The sequence below is a fragment of the Macaca mulatta genome, chromosome 3 (genome assembly GCF_049350105.2).
Source record: "Macaca mulatta isolate MMU2019108-1 chromosome 3, T2T-MMU8v2.0, whole genome shotgun sequence".
In the NCBI taxonomy this organism is placed as follows: domain Eukaryota; kingdom Metazoa; phylum Chordata; class Mammalia; order Primates; family Cercopithecidae; genus Macaca; species Macaca mulatta.
The window spans coordinates 4,815,100-4,833,706 of record NC_133408.1 but is presented as its reverse complement, the minus strand read 5'-3'; the positions used below and the strand labels follow the sequence as shown (position 1 = coordinate 4,833,706).

Sequence of the window (18,607 nt, the reverse complement as noted above, 5' to 3'; positions counted from 1 at the left end):
CGTAACAAATCTTAAAGAATAAGGTGACCAAGGGGTGGAGAAACGGAGGGACATTCTTCTCCAGTGAGACAATGTGCAAAGTCAGGAAAGTGACAGCAGAGTATCTGGTGCCTTCAGGAGTGGGGACAAAAGCTACAGGGACCAGACAACAGAGGCAGGCATGCCACCCACCCAGGGGTCCTGAAAAAGCCCAGGCAGGCCACCCTGGGGGCCATAGGAAGCCCAGACATGCTACCCCAGGGGACCAGGGAAATCCAGGTGTGCCACCCCCCCCCAGGGGTCCTGAAGAAGCCCAGGCATGCCACCCTGGGGGGGGCCACAGGAAGCCCAGGCAGGCCACCCTGGGGGGTGCATGGGAAGTCCAGGCGGACCATCCCAGAGGCCATGAGAAGCCCACATGTGCCACCCTGGGAGGCTAGTCCCCAATGAGGCCAAGCAGGGACATGACAGGGACGGATGAGCACAAGAGAAAGATCCCTGAGGAAGTGCAGGAGGAAAGGATGGAGAGGGAGGGGGAAGCCAGAGACCCAGAGGCCACCAAAATGCACCAAAAGAGAAGGCAAGGTGGCCCTGACCCACCAGCTTCCCACAGAGGCACTTGCTGTCCACAAGCAGGGAGTCAGAGCGGCCAGCAAATGCCCCCTCATGAAGCGCCACAACTCCACACCACAACCGCAAAATGACAAGTACTTGCCCAGCCCCAGAAGGCCAGAGCACCACTTCGCATCTACACGGATCTGTTCTTTCCTATCCAGCCACTTCTGAGAAACGGAGGATGCTGCTTCGTCCTGGCTAATTTTCTATCCCTTTCACTTCCCCTTTCTCTCAGTTTGTGGTAAAAATAACCTCACCGCTCAAATTTTTTGGAAATAAATTTTTTTTTAAAGCCTAGGATCCCACCACTCTAAACACTTCATATCCCAAATCGTTTCAGCTCTGCTGGATTTCACAAAGCCTGACGCTGGTGTGCAAGCTCGGTGAGCGGGGAGGCTCTGTGCGCGGGTGGATGGCCAGGCCCAGCAGGTGGCATGCGCTCAACAAGTGGGCCGTGGGTGCACATGGACAGGCGGCTAGCGTGCAAACGCCCCTGCCGTCTCTGCAGTCACCAGACGTGGCAGAAACCTCTCCCTCGGCCTCTGCCCCCTCGTCGTAGTCACCGTCCTCAGTGCTCCCCTCTGTCAGCATGCCACAGTGTCCTTTCCCAACCTGGGGAAATCTAGGTCACTTCTTTCTTATTCTTTTCATTTTAATTTTCTATTATAAATGATGCCTCCTTTCTGGGCTGACGAGAAACCCAGAATACCTACAGGAAAAGTGGCACAGTTTTGATTACTTACATGAGGAAAGTTAAAAGACAAGCCACAGACTTGGAGAAAAGAGTTGCAAAATACATAACAGCCAATGGGTTACTATCCTTTACATAGAAGGAGCTTGTAAAAATCAATAAGAAGATGTTAAAATGGAAAAAAGGGCAAAGAATACAAACTCACTGTTGAGGCAGCGGGTAATAGACACAAGCAACATCTTGTCTCGCTTATAAACACAGAAATGAAAATCAAAACAAGATCCTTCCCTCCCTACACTGGAAAAAATAAACAAGACTAAGTCTCTCTTATTTTGTTGAAAGTGTGGTGAAAGGATCCTCTCGTGTTATGATCGTGGGAGTATAATAAATTGGTCTAACCAATTTGGAGGGCAATTTGGCAAAATAAAAAAAAATGTAAATATGCTTTTACCAGCACACAAAGGTGTAAAAAACACACTTTTGGCCAGGCGCAGTGGCTCACGCCACTCCCAGCACTTTGGGAGGCCAAGCAGGAGGATCACCTGAGGTCAAGAGTTCAAGACCAGCCTGAACAACATGATGAAACTCCGTCCCTACTAAAAATACATAAATTAGCCGGGCATGGTGGCAGATACCTATAATCCCAGCTACTCGGGAGGCTGAGGCAGGAGAATCACTTGAACCCGGGAGGTGAGGGTTGCAGTGAGCCAAGATGGTGCCATTGCACTTCAACCTGGGCAACAGAGTGAGACTCCGTCTTAAAAACAAAAAAACTTTTACCCATATATCTTACTTCCAAAAATCAACTCCAAAGAGCAGCAACACAACCAACAAAGGATATGGATGTGGGTGTTTGTTCACACTGTTTACAACAACAACATATTGGGAAAATCCAAACGCCCATAACACCAGAAGCTGGCCAGGAGTCAGAAGCACACGGGCATCAGGGACCTGCTGGTCCATGGTAAGAAGGGATGGGTCTCCATTTTCTTTTTCTTTTTTTTTTTTTTTGAGATGGAGTTTCACTCTTGCTGCCCAGGCTGGAGTGCAATGGCACGATCTTGGCTCACTGCAACCTCTGCCTCCCGGGTTCAAGCGATTCTCCTGCCTCAGCCTCTCGAGTAGCTGGGACTACAGATGCATGCCACCACACCCAGCTAATTTTTGTATTTTGAGTAGAGATGGGGTTTCACCATGTTGACCAGGATGGTCTCAATCTCTTGACCTCATGATCCGCCCGCCTCGGCCTCCCAAAATGTTGGGATTACAGGCGTGAGCCACCGCACCCGGCCTCCATTTTCTCTACTAGAAGAGGGACTTTGCCTTTTCTACTACATTGTTTGAAATATTTACAGCTAGTAATAATTTAGCAATTACCAAGACCATAAAAAGAAACAGGTGGAGAGTATGTAAATCAAATACTACTAGGACGGACACAGAAGTGAGATCTTTGTGCCAGCGTCTTCTTTCACACGAAGGTCAAGGGCAGACCATCTGCCTGTCTGTTTATTGATCCCATCTTGTCTGTCTCCCCAGAGAATGACAGCTTCTTCAGGTCAAAGTCACCCCCTTCCTCTGATTCTTGGTGCATCCCGCCCAGTGGTCATCCTGGAGAGCTCATCGTGGCAGGTGCATTATACACGCACAAGACAGGCTGATTCCTCTTGGTGTTCAGTGGTGCACATTTCAGAAGGTAAAGCTCTTACCTCTGCCCCTCTGATTTATTTTAATTCTCTCCCATAAGGTTTCCAGGGTCCAGAGGGCTTAAACTCCTTTTCACAAGCCCTGCCCGGTGCCTGGTCTACAGCAAGCAGGTGCTGAATACATTTTGCTTGTTTGATGAATTGATTTTTCCCCAACCCCGTGTACCATCCCCAGCTCGGAAGAGGTGGTGGAGGAAGTGACTGGAGTCTTTTCAGAATAGTTACGAGAAATGCTGGTTAGACCCAAGAGAGAAAAGGCAGATGACGCCCACGGGCACTGGTTCAGTAGCTGCCACTGACCATGGCTCTGATCATGGCCAATGGCTGCTGGGAGCTGCTGGCTGTGGTAGGACACACCGCCTGGACAACTTCTTCTGCCTCTGGGAACCCCCTTTAGACTTTTCCGGGGTGCTCGGACTTTGCTTCCCAGGATTCCAATCTCATGGGAGGGTGCTCACTCTTCAAGGACAGGCCAGACCCTTCTCTTCTCCTCATGTGGCTTTGCTTGGCCCTTTCTTGCTGGAGACAGCAAGCTGGCCTGGCACCTGGAGACCAGCAACCAGCTCCTCACTCTGTGGTCTTGGCCCTTCTTCCGGGCTCAGCTCCTCTGATTTTCAATTTGGCTCTGATGCCCTAATTTGAAACTCCCCTTTGGTGTGATTTTTTTGGGAATTAAAGAGCTCTGCATGCAGGAATGAGCCTGCGTGCACCCTGGAAGGTACCAGAAGAAGATGCAGTCTGGGCAGAGGATGGAGGCAGAGGCTGGACCCACTTGGCTCTTGGGAGCCCTGGGGCTTGGCACCTCCAGAATCTCCTCCATCTCCAGCCTCCTTCTCCCACACGGGCAGAATCTCACACTCTGTCTGAAGTTTTCAGACAATTGGAAACGTCGCTCGTGCATATGTGAACTCAGTCACCACATTCCCCAAAGAACCAAGGCCTGAGCTGAGGAGGTATTCGACCACATCCATGGTCCCCAGCCTGGTCCCCAGCCTCATCCCCACTCAGGGTCCCCAGCCTTATCCCGGGTCTGGTCCCCACCCAGGGTCCCCCAGGGTCCCCAGCCTGGTCCCTGGCCTGGTCCCCACCCAGGGTCCCCAGCCTGGTCCGTGGCCTGCCTGGCAGAGGCAGGAGGTTTCCTTCATTTTTACCTTGATTCAGAGGAACTGACATTGGCAGCATTCCTGGCAGCCGGGCCAAGAGCAGGGATGCAGGTTTAGGATACCAGGAGCCCCTGGGGCTGATGTGGGGTGCATGGAGCAGGCGCCACTTCTGGAAACTTCCCCACCAAGGCTGTCCAGGACCAAGGAACATGACTGCAGGCAGAGCCGGGGGAAGGAGGGCAGAGAAGAGGCACAACGTCCGCCTAGGAAACAGGCACAAATGAAGACCCCACAACCTCCAACTTGGATGCAGAGTCAACTATTCCTCACCACCTGCACAGGTGAGGTCTGTGTGTCCACCTGGCCAGCCCAGGACACCCAATAGCTGGGGACGTGCTGTCTTTGGGGGAGTCTGTGAGGTGCCTCTGGATGAGACCAGCATTTGCAGTGGTGGACTGTGGCGAGCAGGTGCCTCCCCGTGTGCATGGGATCATGTAACCCCTCGAAGGCCTGAAGAGAACAAGTAGGCAGGAGAAGGAGGAATTGCCTCTTTCTTCCTGCCTGCCTGCTTGGGCTGGGACATTGGCCTTCTCCTGCCCTGGGACTGGGTCCCCACCATCAGCTCCCGGCTGGGACACTGGCCTTCTCCTGCCCTGGGACTGGGTGCCCACCGTCAGCTCCCAGCTGGGACACTGGCCTTCTCCTGCCCTGGGACTGGGTGCCCACCGTCAGCTCCCGGCTGGGACACTGGCCTTCTCCTGCCCTGGGACTGGGTCCCCACCATCAGCTCCCGGCTGGGACACTGGCCTTCTGCCCTGGGACTGGGTCAACACCATCAGCTCCCGGCTGGGACGCTGGCCTTCTCCTGCCCTGGGACTGGGTCAACACCATCAGCTCCCGGCTGGGACGCTGGCCTTCTCCTGCCCTGGGACTGGGTCCCCACCGTCAGCTCCCGGCTGGGACGCTGGCCTTCTCCTGCCCTGGGACTGGGTGCCCACCGTCAGCTCCCGGCTGGGACACTGGCCTTCTCCTGCCCTGGGACTGGGTCCCCACCGTCAGCTCCTGGCTGGGACACTGGCCTTCTGCCCTAGGACTGGGTGCCCACTGTCAGCTCCCGGCTGGGACACTGGCCTTCTGCCCTGGGACTGGGTGCCCACCGTCAGCTCCTTGGGTGTCAGGCCCTCAGGCTCACACCGGAGCCATACCACCAGCTTTCCCGGGGCTCCGGCTTGCAGGCGGCAGCTGGCAGGACTTCTCAGCCTCCGTCCTCATGTGAGCCAACTCCTCACTACTGATCTGCTTCGCTGAAGGACCCCAACACACCTGACCGTGGTTCAAGCCCTATCACACTTTGCAAAGCTGGCTGCAGCTGCTGCTCACTGGCCTCCCTGCCCGGCCCCCTCCATGCACCCTCCTCCAGCAGCCAAGAGGAGCCTGTGAAAACTCGCGTCAGACCACAGCCCTCTGCGCTGCCTTCCGCAAGGCATGCAGTGGAGGAAGAGTGAGCTCAGGCCATTCATGTGACCACGTGGGGTTGCCCCGTCACCTCTCTGACCTCACAGCCCACTCCGGTACCCCAGAGCCCACTCCCTCCCTCCACTCTGGCCACGCAGCCTCCTGCATGAGGCGGCTTCTGTGCCAGAGGTCCCTCCCTCTGACACACACAGGCTTCTTGCTCCTAATGCCCATGAGGTCCTTCCTCCTACGTGACCTTTTGCCTGGCCACTTTCTCTAAAATTCCAACTCCTTCACACTGCACGTTCTATCTCCCCTTCCCCACAGGATTTTTCTTTTTTAGAGATAGGGTCTCACTGTGGATTTTTCTTCTTTGCCCTAATTTTTATGCAACACTCTACACATTCTATTTATTTATACTATCGTGTCTGTCTCCCCCAGAGAATGCCAGCTTCTCTGGCCAGGGATCTCTGCTTATTCTGTTCACTACTGAATCCCCAGCGCCCAGAACAGCACCCAACACACAGGAATGAGATTGTTGATGAACGGAAGACCGCACTGCTCCATGGGGATCTGGGAGAGGAAAGGGTTCCTCTCTGGGCAGCTGCTGCAGCCCCATCGATCCAGTTTCTATACAGCAGTCCAGTCCAGCTCCTAAGAGTGCAAAATAATGATAGATGCGATTATTCTTCTGAGCACAGAATCAGTCAGGCAGTGTTAGGGCCAGCCTGCACTGGCGCTGGATGCACACAGAGTCTTCTGAGACCGGGGAACTGCCCTGCAGAACCACCCCCCATGGGTGGCCACTCGTCCTTCTGGGGCTCTTGGAGGAAATGGTTACAGAAGACTAGGCCAGATGACAATAAGGGATGGAGAATAACTAAGTGGCAAGCCAACGAGCCATCTGCTGATAAGAACTCCATGCCAGGCGGCACACGCGGCCCCAACAGCACAGTCTCTGGATTAGCCCAAATAGCGCCGGAACATTTGACAACAAATTGAACTACTAGTAATAGTGCTCACTTCAATGAGCTCGGGACACAGTATCCCCATGGCGAGTCAGGTGTCCCACTGTAACCACCCAGCTGGGCCCCCCCACCCCAAAGGCCTCCAGGCTGTCCCCTTCTCACCCCTGTCACTTGAAAAGCACAGCTCATGGTGCCCAAGCTCTCACACAGACTCCACTGGAGCTGTGGGCAGGGGGTGCCAGGCTATCGAGTTCCAAGCTGTTGTTCTTTGGGAGCACGCCCCCCGCCATGAAAGCAGGTGGGAGACATAAAGTGACACAGGATGGACTGGCCAAAGGCTGAGGGCAACCACTTACCTCACAGGACGATGCCACTCCCACGGACAGGCAGGGAGCCCTCACCTTCCGCAGGATCCCAGCTGCCACCAGGGCTCCAGGTGGCCCTGGGGTGTCTGTAAAGCCTGTGACCATCCACCAGGTGGAGACCAGGCTGGCCAGGGAAGGGAGAGGAAGTGACCACTGGCCCTGGCACTGGCTGGCCGGCTCCAGCAGGCCCCAGCGGGAAGGAGGAGCCTGTGTGCACCAGACTCTCTCAACAAGCAGCACTCAGACACTCAACAGATGGAAAGCGGTGGCTTGGAACTCACTTCCAACGAAACAATAGCACATGCTCCGGCTGGCTTTGATACTTGCTTCCAAAGGCGACATACACCCAGGGCCAGGACCACGGCATCTGAGCCTCCTCCCCCAGCCACCAACCCCATTCCCACTGGAGGAGCCCAGGAGAACTGGGGGCGGCCAAGGCAGCCCCTTCTGCGCTCTGCGGGTCCAGAGGATGCCCATAGCCCCCTTTCCCTCCCGCCTTTCCCACACTCCCTGTAGCAATTCACACAAGGGGGTAGGGGACGAACATGCAGAACCCAGCAGATAGCTTGTGGCGGGGTAATCCTCGGTCCGGCCCCATACAGGACAGAAATAAAATCGCCATTTCAGCTCTGGGCGCAGCTGGAGGAGGCTTGGGAAAGCAGTGGGTGAACAAGAAGGAACTTTTCCCGTTTTCTATTCAAATGAAATGAGGGTGGCGGTCGCAGCGAGGACAGAGGAGCGAGGGGAGTTTTCCCGGCGGGGCTGCGGGGTCCACAGCGCCGCTGCCTCGCTCAGCCCAGCGCTGGCTTAGGAGTGACGGACCGCGTGGGGAGCCGACGGCTCCGGGCCGAAGGGGTCGCTCAGGGCTCTGCACAGCTATCCAGGGGCATCGGGAGATAGGCGGCCGACAGGGGGCTGGAGTCAAGGGAAGAAGAAAGAGGGGGAAGGGAGGTGAAGGGAGTGAAGAGGAGGGGAGAGAGGAGAGACTGGGGAGGGAGGGGGAAGGGGGGAGGGGGGAGGGGCGGGCGGCCGGGAGGAGGAGCGCGCGAGCCGGAGCCGGAGCCCGAGCCCGAGCGCGAGCCGAGCGGAGGAGGAGACCCTGCGGCGCGCGGCGGCGGCTCCCGGGCGTCCCGGGCCCGGTGGCGGCGCGGCTCTGGTTGGCTGAGCGCCGCGGGCCGCCCCCCGCCCGCCCCCTCCCGCCCCCTCCCCTGCTCCCCTCCCCCGCCTCCCGCGGCGGCTGGCGTCGGGAAAGTACAGTAAAAAGTCCAAGTGCAGCCGCCGGGCGCAGGATGGGATCCGGCTCCTCCAGCTACCGGCCCAAGGCCATCTACCTGGACATCGATGGACGCATTCAGAAGGTAGCCCCCTCCCCCACCCAGACACCCCCTCCTCCCCCCGGGGAACAGCGCCGGGGCCGGGCGCGGCGGGGCGGGACTGTCCGTGCGTCTGCGGGTTCTGGCTGCGGCCTCCGTGCGCTCCGCCAGCTCTGGTCGGGGGCGGGGGTCCCCACGCGCCGGCTCCCCGGGGAAAGGGGCGACTCGCCTGGGGGTTGGGGGGGGCGGGCTAGTGTTTCCATTTCATAGGCAGAGCTTTTCTTTTTAAAGATCTGATTAGGCTGAGTTTTTACATTCAAGGGCTGGCACATGAAGCCTTTAATTTCCGGTGGATCGGCCCGCCGGGCAGCCCTTGGGTCGTGGTCCGCGGAGGGGGCGAGCAGCAGCCGCTTCCTGTCGCGCGGGGGCAGGTGCGGGGGGCGCCGGCAGCGGGGAGCTGCTCCCTCGCAGGTGGGTAGCTCCGACTACAGAGGGGGACTCCGGGCCGCTGCACCTCCGGGTCGCCGCGGAGAGCCTGGGGGGCAGCGGGTCCGGCTGTCCCCTCCTGTGCGGAGATAGGAAGTCCCTCGAATGTCCAGTGTTTCTAGCGGACTTGAGTTACACGGGAGAGGGGTTCAGAATAGACCCCCTTTGTTCGTGGCCCCCTCTGACGGGCGGAGAGGGACAATGAGCGCGCCGGCTTGGAAGGGGCTCTCATGAGCTCCCCCTAAAGTCCCCAGGGAAAAGCCATTGTGAGGAAATCCCTCAAACCTCAGCTGGCCGTTTCAGGAAGCCCGTGCAGCTGCTTCTCACCTTTCTGCCCACGGAGTACCCCACTGAAGGAGGCCAGGGGGAGATACCCCGGCACAGAGCAGGTGTCGGCCAGGCTTGAGTCTCTTCTGTTCCCAGATGTGCCCTTAGCCGGCTGAATCAGTAGATTTAAGTCAACAAGCCGCCCTCACCCTGTGCCCAGCTTGATCCCCGTGAAATGGAAAGTACAGCCCTCCTCTACTGTAGCCGGCTTTGAGAGACTCAGATAACCGGGAGGAGGAAGCATCCTCAAGGACAGGTGGTCACCCCGGTATTTCATCAGTGCGGGGCAGCTGGGCAGGGGCAGACGCACAACTAGACCCAGGTCTCTGACTCCAGGACCAGGAGTCTGCAATTGCATGGGACTGTAACAGCCTCCTTTCTCCCCAAAGGAAGGAGTGGCCCTCCCTTGAATATGTCACTGCTCCAGCATGCACACTCACACACATCCACACACATGCTCCAGTGCTCACACATCCACTCACACACACGCACACAAATGCATACACACACGTGCACACGAGCACACAGACATGCACACCACATAGGCACATGCACACACACTTTTTCTGCCCAATAGATGAGAATGTATCAAAGACCTGCCTTTAAAAAAAGAAATCTTTTTAAAGTGAGTCATCACCAGATCTACAGTAAGCAGGTCCATCCTAAGAACTTCCCAAAGGTGTCCCGGGAGCAGCTCTCTTGGAAGCAGGTGAAAAGTGGAGGATAGCTTCAGGAGGGGTGGGAGGAGGACGTTGGGCGTGGCAGGCCAGGCTGTTACTGTGGGCAGGATAGCTTTTCACAGTGGACACGCTGAGGTTGGGGTGATCTCCAGGAAAGCAGCCTGCAGGGGGGCCCTGGGGGAGACATGGCATGCGGCACCTGTAAGGGGGAGAGGCGGACTGACCACCAGCTCCACCACTTCCTGTAACCACGAGCAAGCCCCTTGGCTCTCCCAGCTGGCATCCTCGTCTCTAAAGAAGGCATCATAAAATCTACTTTATAGACTGGAATGAGAAGGGAACGAATGAACGTAAACACTGCCTGGAACGCTGCAGAACACGATGAGCATTATTCTCCCCTCAGTTCCTTCCATAAATGTCCTTTCCCGGGCAAACAGGGAGGCGCCAGACTGGTCTCCAACTCCCCCCGCCCGCCGGCCCCCCGTCTCCAGGAGGTCTGTTGCTTGCTCCTGAGCTGCCCCCGCCCTCTGCCCCTTGCTGTGAACCCCGCTGGCAGCTCCTAGCTGGACTGTGAGCCCTGGTTGAAGCTGAATCGTTTGCCCAAGCATGTGCCAGGCAAAGCATGATAACTTCTCGCTCGCCTCCCAGGCTGCACACCCAGCAGCGCTGTCACGGGTGGGTTGCACCAGGCTCAGCTGAGAGCACTTTCAGCGCCGCTGCCATCAGCCGCCATTCCTTCTCTTAAAGTACCAGGCACTGGGTAAATCCTGGAATTTCCAGCGTGAATCTGTCTCCCTGCGATCCGTGCCATCTCCTCTCCATCAAAGGTGGTGGAAACAAACCCGTATTGCTTCCTAGGAGGGGGCCCTGGGGGCCCCTGGGGGCCGGAGATGAGGGATGTATTGCTTTCTGTCACCGTGTTCTTCCACACCACCTGGCCATGAGTCCTGGTGATAGGCACGCCGGCTCCTTCATTATCTCTGCTCTTTGTCCCTCTGGTTACCTGACCCCCTGGCCCTCTCAGGTTCCCCCTGAGACTGCAGAGATGGGGAGAAAGGAGGGAACATTCGAAACCGGGGGTTCTGCTGAGTTCTCTGCTCTGGCAAAGCTCCACTTTGACGATCTGAAGTTGTCTGAGGGAGGCGCCGGGTGGCAAATACCGGTGTCTCCTGGCTTGGCCTTACCTGTGCAGGTAACTCTGCAGACATCCCTGACGATTCGGAGGAGCCGCTGCCGCCACTTGGCAGCCAGGTCAATGCTTTATTTATATGAAGAAAAGTCCAGACACACACAGGTGTCACATCACCAGAGTTACGCAGTGAGACACAGCAGCAGGAATTTGGGGGATTCTGTCTTCCTTCCTGGGGGCTTTTCCTTCAGAGGTCGTGCAGAGAAAGCTGGGGGTGTGAAGTGAGTCGGCGGGTGCCTCCTGAGCCCTACAGGAAAGCAGGACTCCATGCCCTGGAGTCCAACTGAGGCTCCAGTTTCAGTGCTCCCTTCCCATCTCAAGAACCTTGGCTCAGCTACTTCACTCTGTGCCCCTGTGTTGCTGTGCTAAGAATTAAATGGGATAAGGCAGATTGCCTGGTCAATGAACCACCGTGTTTATTGAGCATCTACTATGTGCCGAGTGCTGGGGTCCAGAGTGAATGGGAATGGGAAGGAAACCACAAATGATAAACAGCAGCAGATGTTGCAGGCTGGGTGGGTCAATCCCGTATGGGGCCTGATGAACAGGTTTTTTTTTTTTTTTTTTTTTTTTTTCCTGATGATCAGCTTTGTGGGCTTTGTGGGGAAGGAGCCCTTTGTGCAGAACCGGTGGCCAGGAGGATGGCCTGGTGAGAAGCTGCTGAAGGGCCTGGGGACAGCCTCCACCCAGCCAGCAGCATCTGCACAGGCCTGTCCCTGTCTGTTCCTTGGCTTGCCAGGTGCACAGATCAGGACTTGGCACTTCCCCAGCACCAGGTGAAGCCCTCCTCTCGCCCCTCACCCCGTGTCCAGACCCTCAGGTGGGCTGTTGAAGAATGGGAGAGGTGGGAGCCCAGGTCCCCAAACCTAGAGTGCTGAGGTCTTTGCTTCGGAGAGACTGTGTCCTCTAGGAGCTGAAGCTTCGTCTTTCCCCAGAGGGTTTGTCTTTTCCTTTCCTCAGCTTCCCCTACCCTGGGGAACCCTGGCTGCTGCACCTGCTCCTTTCTCTTGCCTATGGAGAAAGGGTTTGCTCAGCTGAGCTGCCCATGGGTCGACAGGGACAATGCACTCAGCACTGGGGAGCTGGTGGGGGTCCCACCTGGTGGTACACCCAGGCTTGGGTTTGCCAATCTTCTGAGTGGGGAAGAGAGAGGCCTTTGGGACCCCTAGGCCTGGCTGTGGGTGTAGCAAGGAGCCACATCTGTGCGAGACTGAATGCTCCCGAGCCTCTGTGGGTGCCACTGCCCTGGCCCGGCGGCCTCCTCGGGACACTCGCACTCTGCACGGCCTCCCTGGCACCTCTGGCCTGTGGTGTTCTGCTCCTGGCCTTGCTCTGCAGCTGGAACCCAGGTTTGAATGCATCGGCCGCTGCTTGAGTTTGCGGGGCTGTTTCTACTCTAAACCAGGGCAGCGAATGCGCACAGCCCAAAGGGAGGAGCAATGCTAGAAAGTGTTCAAGCGTCCGCAGAAGCTGGCTCCCAGTTCTTAATAGTTTGCCACCCATCGTGGCTACGCCACACCTACGCCTGCCTCCGCCCCATCTATGCCTGCCCCCTTCACCTGCGGGAGCCCAGGGCTCCGTGCCCTGGGCAGCTAGTGGGGCCTGCCCAGGCCTTCTCATGATGCTTTCACCAGCCTGGTCCTGGGACCCAAGGCCAGCGTCTGTGGGCCCCAGAGCTGTCCCTTTTTGGCTCAGGTCCTCCCCGCTGCACTTGGAGTCCAGGTCTCCACACCCTGCTGGAGTGGTCTCTGGTCCTGGCCCAGGGGAATGTCACTCCATGCTGCCTGTTTCTACTGACCCGTCCTGTTCAGGCCCCTCTGCCTTCATTTCTTGCTTTGGTACGAGCATGAGCTGGTGTTTCCCAGCTCCTCAGGGGAGAGGAGAGTGCACTGCCCCAACCTTGTCTGGTGTGGTCAGCACGGTGGGGCCTTAAGCCCCACGCGGCTCCTGTGTGCCTTTCCCCTCTCCTGCCCCCTGACGTGGTCAAATGCAAACCTCCTTTCATTTTAGAAGGCATGGCCTGCTCAGCCCACACACGCAGCGCTCTCTCCTGTGGCCACAGCATCTCTGCTCACTGGTGCAGGGCCGCGTCCCCTGGCCGCACTGACCCCTCTCCGGGTTTCTCTACTCCAGCATCACTGTCTACGCCCTTCTTCCCAGGTGGACAGCGGCTCTCCTCGCCATCCTCTCCACTTCCAGCCTATCATCTGTCTGCCTGTTACCTGTTTATAACTTTTGATCTTTAAATTGGTATAAAAATGGTACTGTAAGTTCATTGAACCAAGAAAAGCTGCTGAAGGAAGGGGGTCACTCGCACCCTTTTGGGGTTTCCAGTGTATGAATGGAGGGGGTGGCGGTGGTGGGGGACAGGGACCAATGGACGTTGCCGGCCTTGTTGCTGTCCTGACCCCTGGCTGGGGACGACTCCCCTGTCTGCCTGAATTGAAGCCAGGCTGTGAAAAGTAATAGGAACCCTCCGTTTTCGGTTCCTTTGTCAACCAGCAACCAGCCACGAGGTGCCTGACCACCTGAGAGCTACGGCAGGTGCTGTCTCAGAGAGGGCCCTGGAAACTGGGCCCTTCCCAGTTTTAACCCAAGGGCACCGAGAAGTTAGGGAGCTGCTGGCCTCCCCACTCCTTCCCATTGGTGTGGCCTGAACTCCCCTTTAGCCAGACATTTCCATCGTCCAGAGGCCCAGGAGGGGACAGCTGGAAGCCAGAAGCTCACCTGACGCCATCAGGAATTTCTGTGAATGACCTGGAAACCTCTCAGGCTAAATCGATGCCGCCCAATCCGGGAATCCAGGAGGGCTGGTCCCATGGAGCAGTGGGGACATGGTGCTGAGACGGACAGCTTCGCCTCATCCGCCTTTGCCACTTGCCAGCCGGGAGGCCTGGGCAAAGTCACTTTCTCCCCAGGGAAGTGGAGGCTCGCTGTGCAGGCCACGCTGAGGAATGGGGTGAAGTTTCCAGAGCAGGCCAGGGCACGTGGGGAGGCTCAGGCCTGGTCCTCAGGCCTGGGCACAGCACATCCCCCATGACACTTCTGTCACCCTGGACCCATCAGCCCGGAAGACTCTGCAAGCAGCAGTGGCAGCACCTTCCTGTCACTTGTCTTGTCACTCCCCGAGTCCACTGTGAGCTGGAACCACAGGCAACCATGAAGAGGGAGCCAGAGCCACGGGCCCCAGGAGCCTGGGGTCCCACAGCCTGCACCTTCATCTTCAAGCCAGCCGCTCCGAGCTCAGTGTGGGTGGAGGGGCTGTCTAGCCTCAGAAATGGGCAAAAGACAGCTCTGGTTGTCAGGGAGGTAAATCTAGCGCAGAGGAAGGGCACGCTGTCCCCGTCAGACGCCTCAGATGAACTGACATGCAAATGAGAGATGAAACGGGGACATGCCGGGCTGCTGATCTCAGTGCAGCAACCAGGACACCTTGGGGCACAAGCCGGGCAGGGAGGAGCCAGGGACCGGGCCCCAGAGGGCCAGGATTTCCTGAGAGGCTGGCCCAGCAGCCCGGTCCTGGGCTTGCTTCCCATGGGGTGGTGGGCAACCCTGAACCCTCTCCCACCCAATCACCTGCTTCCCTGGGCACAGGTGACCCAGCAAGCCGCATTCCTGGGAAATTTCAAAAGGTCTTGGGCAAGAAGGGCCCAGAGAGCCCCCAGAGACCAGACGGCACAGCCCGCCAGCTTGGCCTGTCCCAGACAAAGCGTGTCTGCACTCCTTGGCTTTCTCCCCAGACAAACCCACCCTGAGCACAGGATCCCTCCAGCTTCCAGGAGCAGGTGCAGGGCCCGCAGGGACGGCTCACAGAGAAGGCAGTTTGCAAGTCAGTGCCTGGCTTATGGAGGTTGAGACCAAGGCCAGTTGGGTGCCTGCATTTCCAGGGGTCAAATCTTTTTGAGAAGAAAGTGTTCTAAGAAAGTGCACAGGGTGGGGGATGAAAGACCACGCTCTGGGTACAGTGTACACTGCTCGGGTGACAGTGCACCAGAATCTCAGAAGTTACCACTAAAGAGCTTACCCATGTAACCAGACACCACCTGCTCCCCAAACACTATTGAAATAAAAAAAAAAAAAAAGATTAAAATGGAAAGGAGAAAGAGAGAAAGAAAGAAGGGAAGGAAGGAAGGAGGGAGGGAGGGAGGGAGGGAAGGAAGGAAGGAAGGAAGGAAGGAAGGAAGGAAGGAAGGAAGGAAGGAAGGAAGGGAGAGCACAAGCAAGGGTCCATCTGCAGGAGTTGGAGGAGTGTGTGCCTATATTCCTGGCACCATGGGCACAGTCATGCCGTGGGCACCAGGGATGCCCAGTGCACTCAACTGCCCGGGGTGGCTCCCGACATTTTCAAGCTCAGAAAGAAATATTTTCACTTGAGGGTGCAACTTATTTGTCTTGACCCCATCCCTGACCGCCTGTCTCCCCCTCACCCTGACCACATCTTCCTGAATCCAAAAGCTGGTCACGCAATGGGAGCACTGGCCCAGTACCCCTGAAAACTCGGTCTAGAAACAACTAAAAGAAGAGACACAACGTTTTATTCCGTTTGCTTTAGACCGTCTGCCTGTTTTTTTTTTTTTTTTAACTTTAAATTGTGGTAAAATACAGAAACAATAAGCACTCCTTCCCCATCCCCTCCCCCACCCCTGACCTGTGCTGCTCATTCGCTTTCTGTCTCCCTGAACCTGACGAGTGCGGGGACCTCAGAGAAGTGGAGTCAGACAGGATGGCCCTTCTGTGCCTGGCCTCGGTCATTCGGATTGTGTCCTCAGATGCATCCATGTTGTAGCGCGTGTCCGAATTTCCTGCCTTTTTAAGGCTGAGCGAGATTCCATTGTGTGGAGGGGCCACATTTTGTGTTTCCATTTAAAACGAACGAATCGATGAAACTGCCTGATATTTTTAAGCCTCAGTCATTTTCATTCTTAGTTCCTCAGTTTGCAAAGGGCTGGCCTGTTGCGATGGGTTTATTGTTGCGTCTTCTGAAAAACCGAGTTCCCGAAGCCCTCTCCACGTCTTGAGTCATGGCTGTGCTGCTCTGTGAAGCTGTGTGCATGTCCGGTGGTGTAGCCTGTGATGTGTGGAAGCAGAAGGGGAGGGGGCTGCCCGGGGAAGACAGATGCGCCAGGTTCCGCGCCACGGAGCTCAGCTCCCAGCCCTGGTGGAGAGCGCAGACGGGGCTGATTTGTCATTTGTTTGCCCTTGAGCCCAGCAGCTGTGTGACCTCCCCGGGGCAAGTCACTCACCCTCTCTGTGCCTCAGTGTCTCTGTCTGTGCAGTGGGGGGAAGTTTTTGGAAGATTAAGTGGGCCAATACGTGTCAAATGCCAGAACACACTGGCACTTGGTAAATGCTATATAAATGTTACCATTTGTATTTGTTTGTTTATTATTTATTTATTCATGTCATGGATTTAAGGCAGTCTAATCTCAGTGCCTGGTGGAGAGAGACCCAGGCCCCACACTCCCAGGTTGTCAAGTGGCCCCTGTGCCTCCCACCATCGTCCCCAGCACGGGCTGTGTCCGGGCATGCATGAAGGGCCAGCTCACCGCGCAGCTCTGCTTCCCAGGTTAGCTCCCATCCATGCTCCCCTACCTGTTTCCTCACTGAAGGAAGGGAAGATAGATGCCTTCCATGTCCCCTCCCACTGTTGCAGAGGGATGGAGCTCTATGGTACACACACACATATACATGCACACACCCACCACACATACAGTGCACACACATCACACGCATGCACACAGCATGCACATCACACACAATGCACACACACATCACGCACATGCATACACCACGCACATCACACACAAGAACACACACCACACACCATGCACACACACATCACACACATGTACACACATCACACACAATGCACACACATCACACGCATGCAAACACCACGCACATCACACACAAGAACACACACCACACACTATGCACACACATGATACACATGTACACACCCACCATACACACCACACATGCACATACACCACAAACACATCACACATACACACACCAAGCACACACACATTACACACGCACACACCACACACATCACACACAATAATACACACTACAAACACGCACATCACATATATGCACATGCCACGTACACACACATCACACACATGCACACACCATGCACATCACACACAAGAACACACCACACACATCACACACATGCACACACCCACCACACACATCACAAACCACACAGGCACATCACAAGCACCACACACGCACATCACACACATGCACACACACCACACACACATCACAAACACCACACTCGCACGTCGCACACATGCACACACACCACACACACGCACATCACAAACACCACACTCGCACGTCACACATCTGCACACACACCACACACACGCACATCACAATCACCACACTCGCACGTCACACACATGCACACACGCCACTCACATGCACACACTCACCACACATGCATATCACACAAATACACATATCACACAGATGCACATGCACCACACATGCATATCACACAAATACACACACCACACACATCACACACATGCACATACACCACACACACGCACAGTAGGAAGATGACAGAGCAGTCAGCAGAGCCCCCGGGGGTTTCAGGTTGAGAGGGGACGAGGCAGGCGGCAACACAGCTCGGAGGGAGGGCAGAAGGCGCCTTCTTTGCGGAGTCACAGCGGGGCTCGCCTCCTATGGGTGCCCAAAGGGTGAAGCCCCTGATCTTATTGCCCGATTTGATGAGGTCTGAAGTGACTGAGCTTGGAGGGTATGGGCTGAGCCCACAGCAGACAGGCCTGGCAGTGCCCTCCATCTTCCCACCCTCTCCTGTCACCCAGCCCGACTCTTGGGGGCGGGGTGCCACCGTGATGTGCCGTCACCTGCAGTAACATATCTTCATGCCAGGCTGAGACCAGCACCGTGTGACCAGCCTGCGCCATGTCCCTCAGCCCTGTGTTACACTGCACGCTGAGGCCCCACTGAAGCCTGCCAGGCCCCATCCTATTTATTCCAGGTAGCCATCTGCCCAGCACCACCCCTCCCAGGCCTTTCCCCAAAGCCCAGGCCTCTCAGCATCCAGGACTCTGGAGTCTCCCAGGTGTTGATGGCCGAGGTCATCAGCTGGATGCCAGGCCACCCAGGATGCTCCAGGTCCTTGCTGGGGTCTGGAGTTTCTGATTCCGCCTCAGTCCCTGTGGTGAGTCCACTGCGTGTCCTCAGACGATGGATCAGGGAGCCCCCAGAGAATGACCCGGGGCCGAGTCGGGTCCAGATGCCAAAGGGGCTTCTGGACGCGTCTCCAGCTCCCACCTGCCCCTCGGAACGCCAGGCTTGGCTTCTGGAAGAGAAAGCTGGAGGTTTAGTGACTCCGGCCAACTGCTGTGAGTCCAAGGCATCAAACTAAAAATAGCGAGGCCGAGAGGGAGTCTTTGTGTTCGGCTCACTGGGCAATGGTGCCTCACCTCGCAGCACGACACAGGACTGATGACACGGGGCACGCTGGTCACAAAGTGCCATTCTCAGCTTGGCACAGGGACATGCCACCTGCAGGTGATGACACATCACAGTGGCACCCACCCCTGACGGTGCCGCTGCATTGAGGAGGAGCCCAGATCCAGGGAGACACTTGCAGTAGATGAGGCAGGAGGCCAGCGCGGGGTTCCGCCTGCCTTCCGGGCTGGCCTCTGCATGGACACAAGGCAGGAAGGGCGTAAAGGTGACCC

At 56.7% G+C, this 18,607-nt stretch overlaps 1 protein-coding gene and 3 long non-coding RNA genes across 22 annotated transcripts in view; 1 reads left to right on the top strand and 3 right to left on the bottom strand.

The window, feature by feature from the left end:
- Window positions 1-858: 858 nt before the first annotated feature.
- LOC114676797 (uncharacterized) lies at window positions 859-5,420 on the bottom strand. Its single transcript, XR_013414854.1, has 3 exons — window positions 5,249-5,420; window positions 4,140-4,354; window positions 859-1,303 (listed from the first exon to the last, which is right to left on the bottom strand). It is a non-coding gene; the product is annotated as an uncharacterized LOC114676797 (long non-coding RNA).
- A 2,524-nt stretch (window positions 5,421-7,944) lies between these two features.
- PDE9A (phosphodiesterase 9A) overlaps window positions 7,945-18,607 on the top strand; it is a 119,158-nt gene continuing 108,495 nt past the window's right edge. For 18 of the 19 annotated variants that reach the window (XM_077994363.1, XM_077994351.1, XM_077994357.1 and 15 more), the window contains exon 1: window positions 7,945-8,237. Coding sequence is in view for 11 of the 19 variants with exons in the window: in XM_077994346.1 (XP_077850472.1) it covers window positions 8,169-8,237 (69 nt within the window). In the remaining 8 variants the exon portion in view is untranslated. 19 annotated transcript variants of the gene reach the window in all.
- The window catches only part of LOC144339604 (uncharacterized), a 76,428-nt gene continuing 73,213 nt past the window's right edge, over window positions 15,393-18,607 (bottom strand). The window contains exon 3 of the long non-coding RNA XR_013414846.1: window positions 15,393-16,029. This is a non-coding gene — a long non-coding RNA (uncharacterized LOC144339604). The remainder of the gene's footprint in view (window positions 16,030-18,607) is intronic.
- LOC144339603 (uncharacterized) lies at window positions 16,248-18,495 on the bottom strand. Its single transcript, XR_013414844.1, has 2 exons — window positions 18,347-18,495; window positions 16,248-18,222 (listed from the first exon to the last, which is right to left on the bottom strand). It is a non-coding gene; the product is annotated as an uncharacterized LOC144339603 (long non-coding RNA).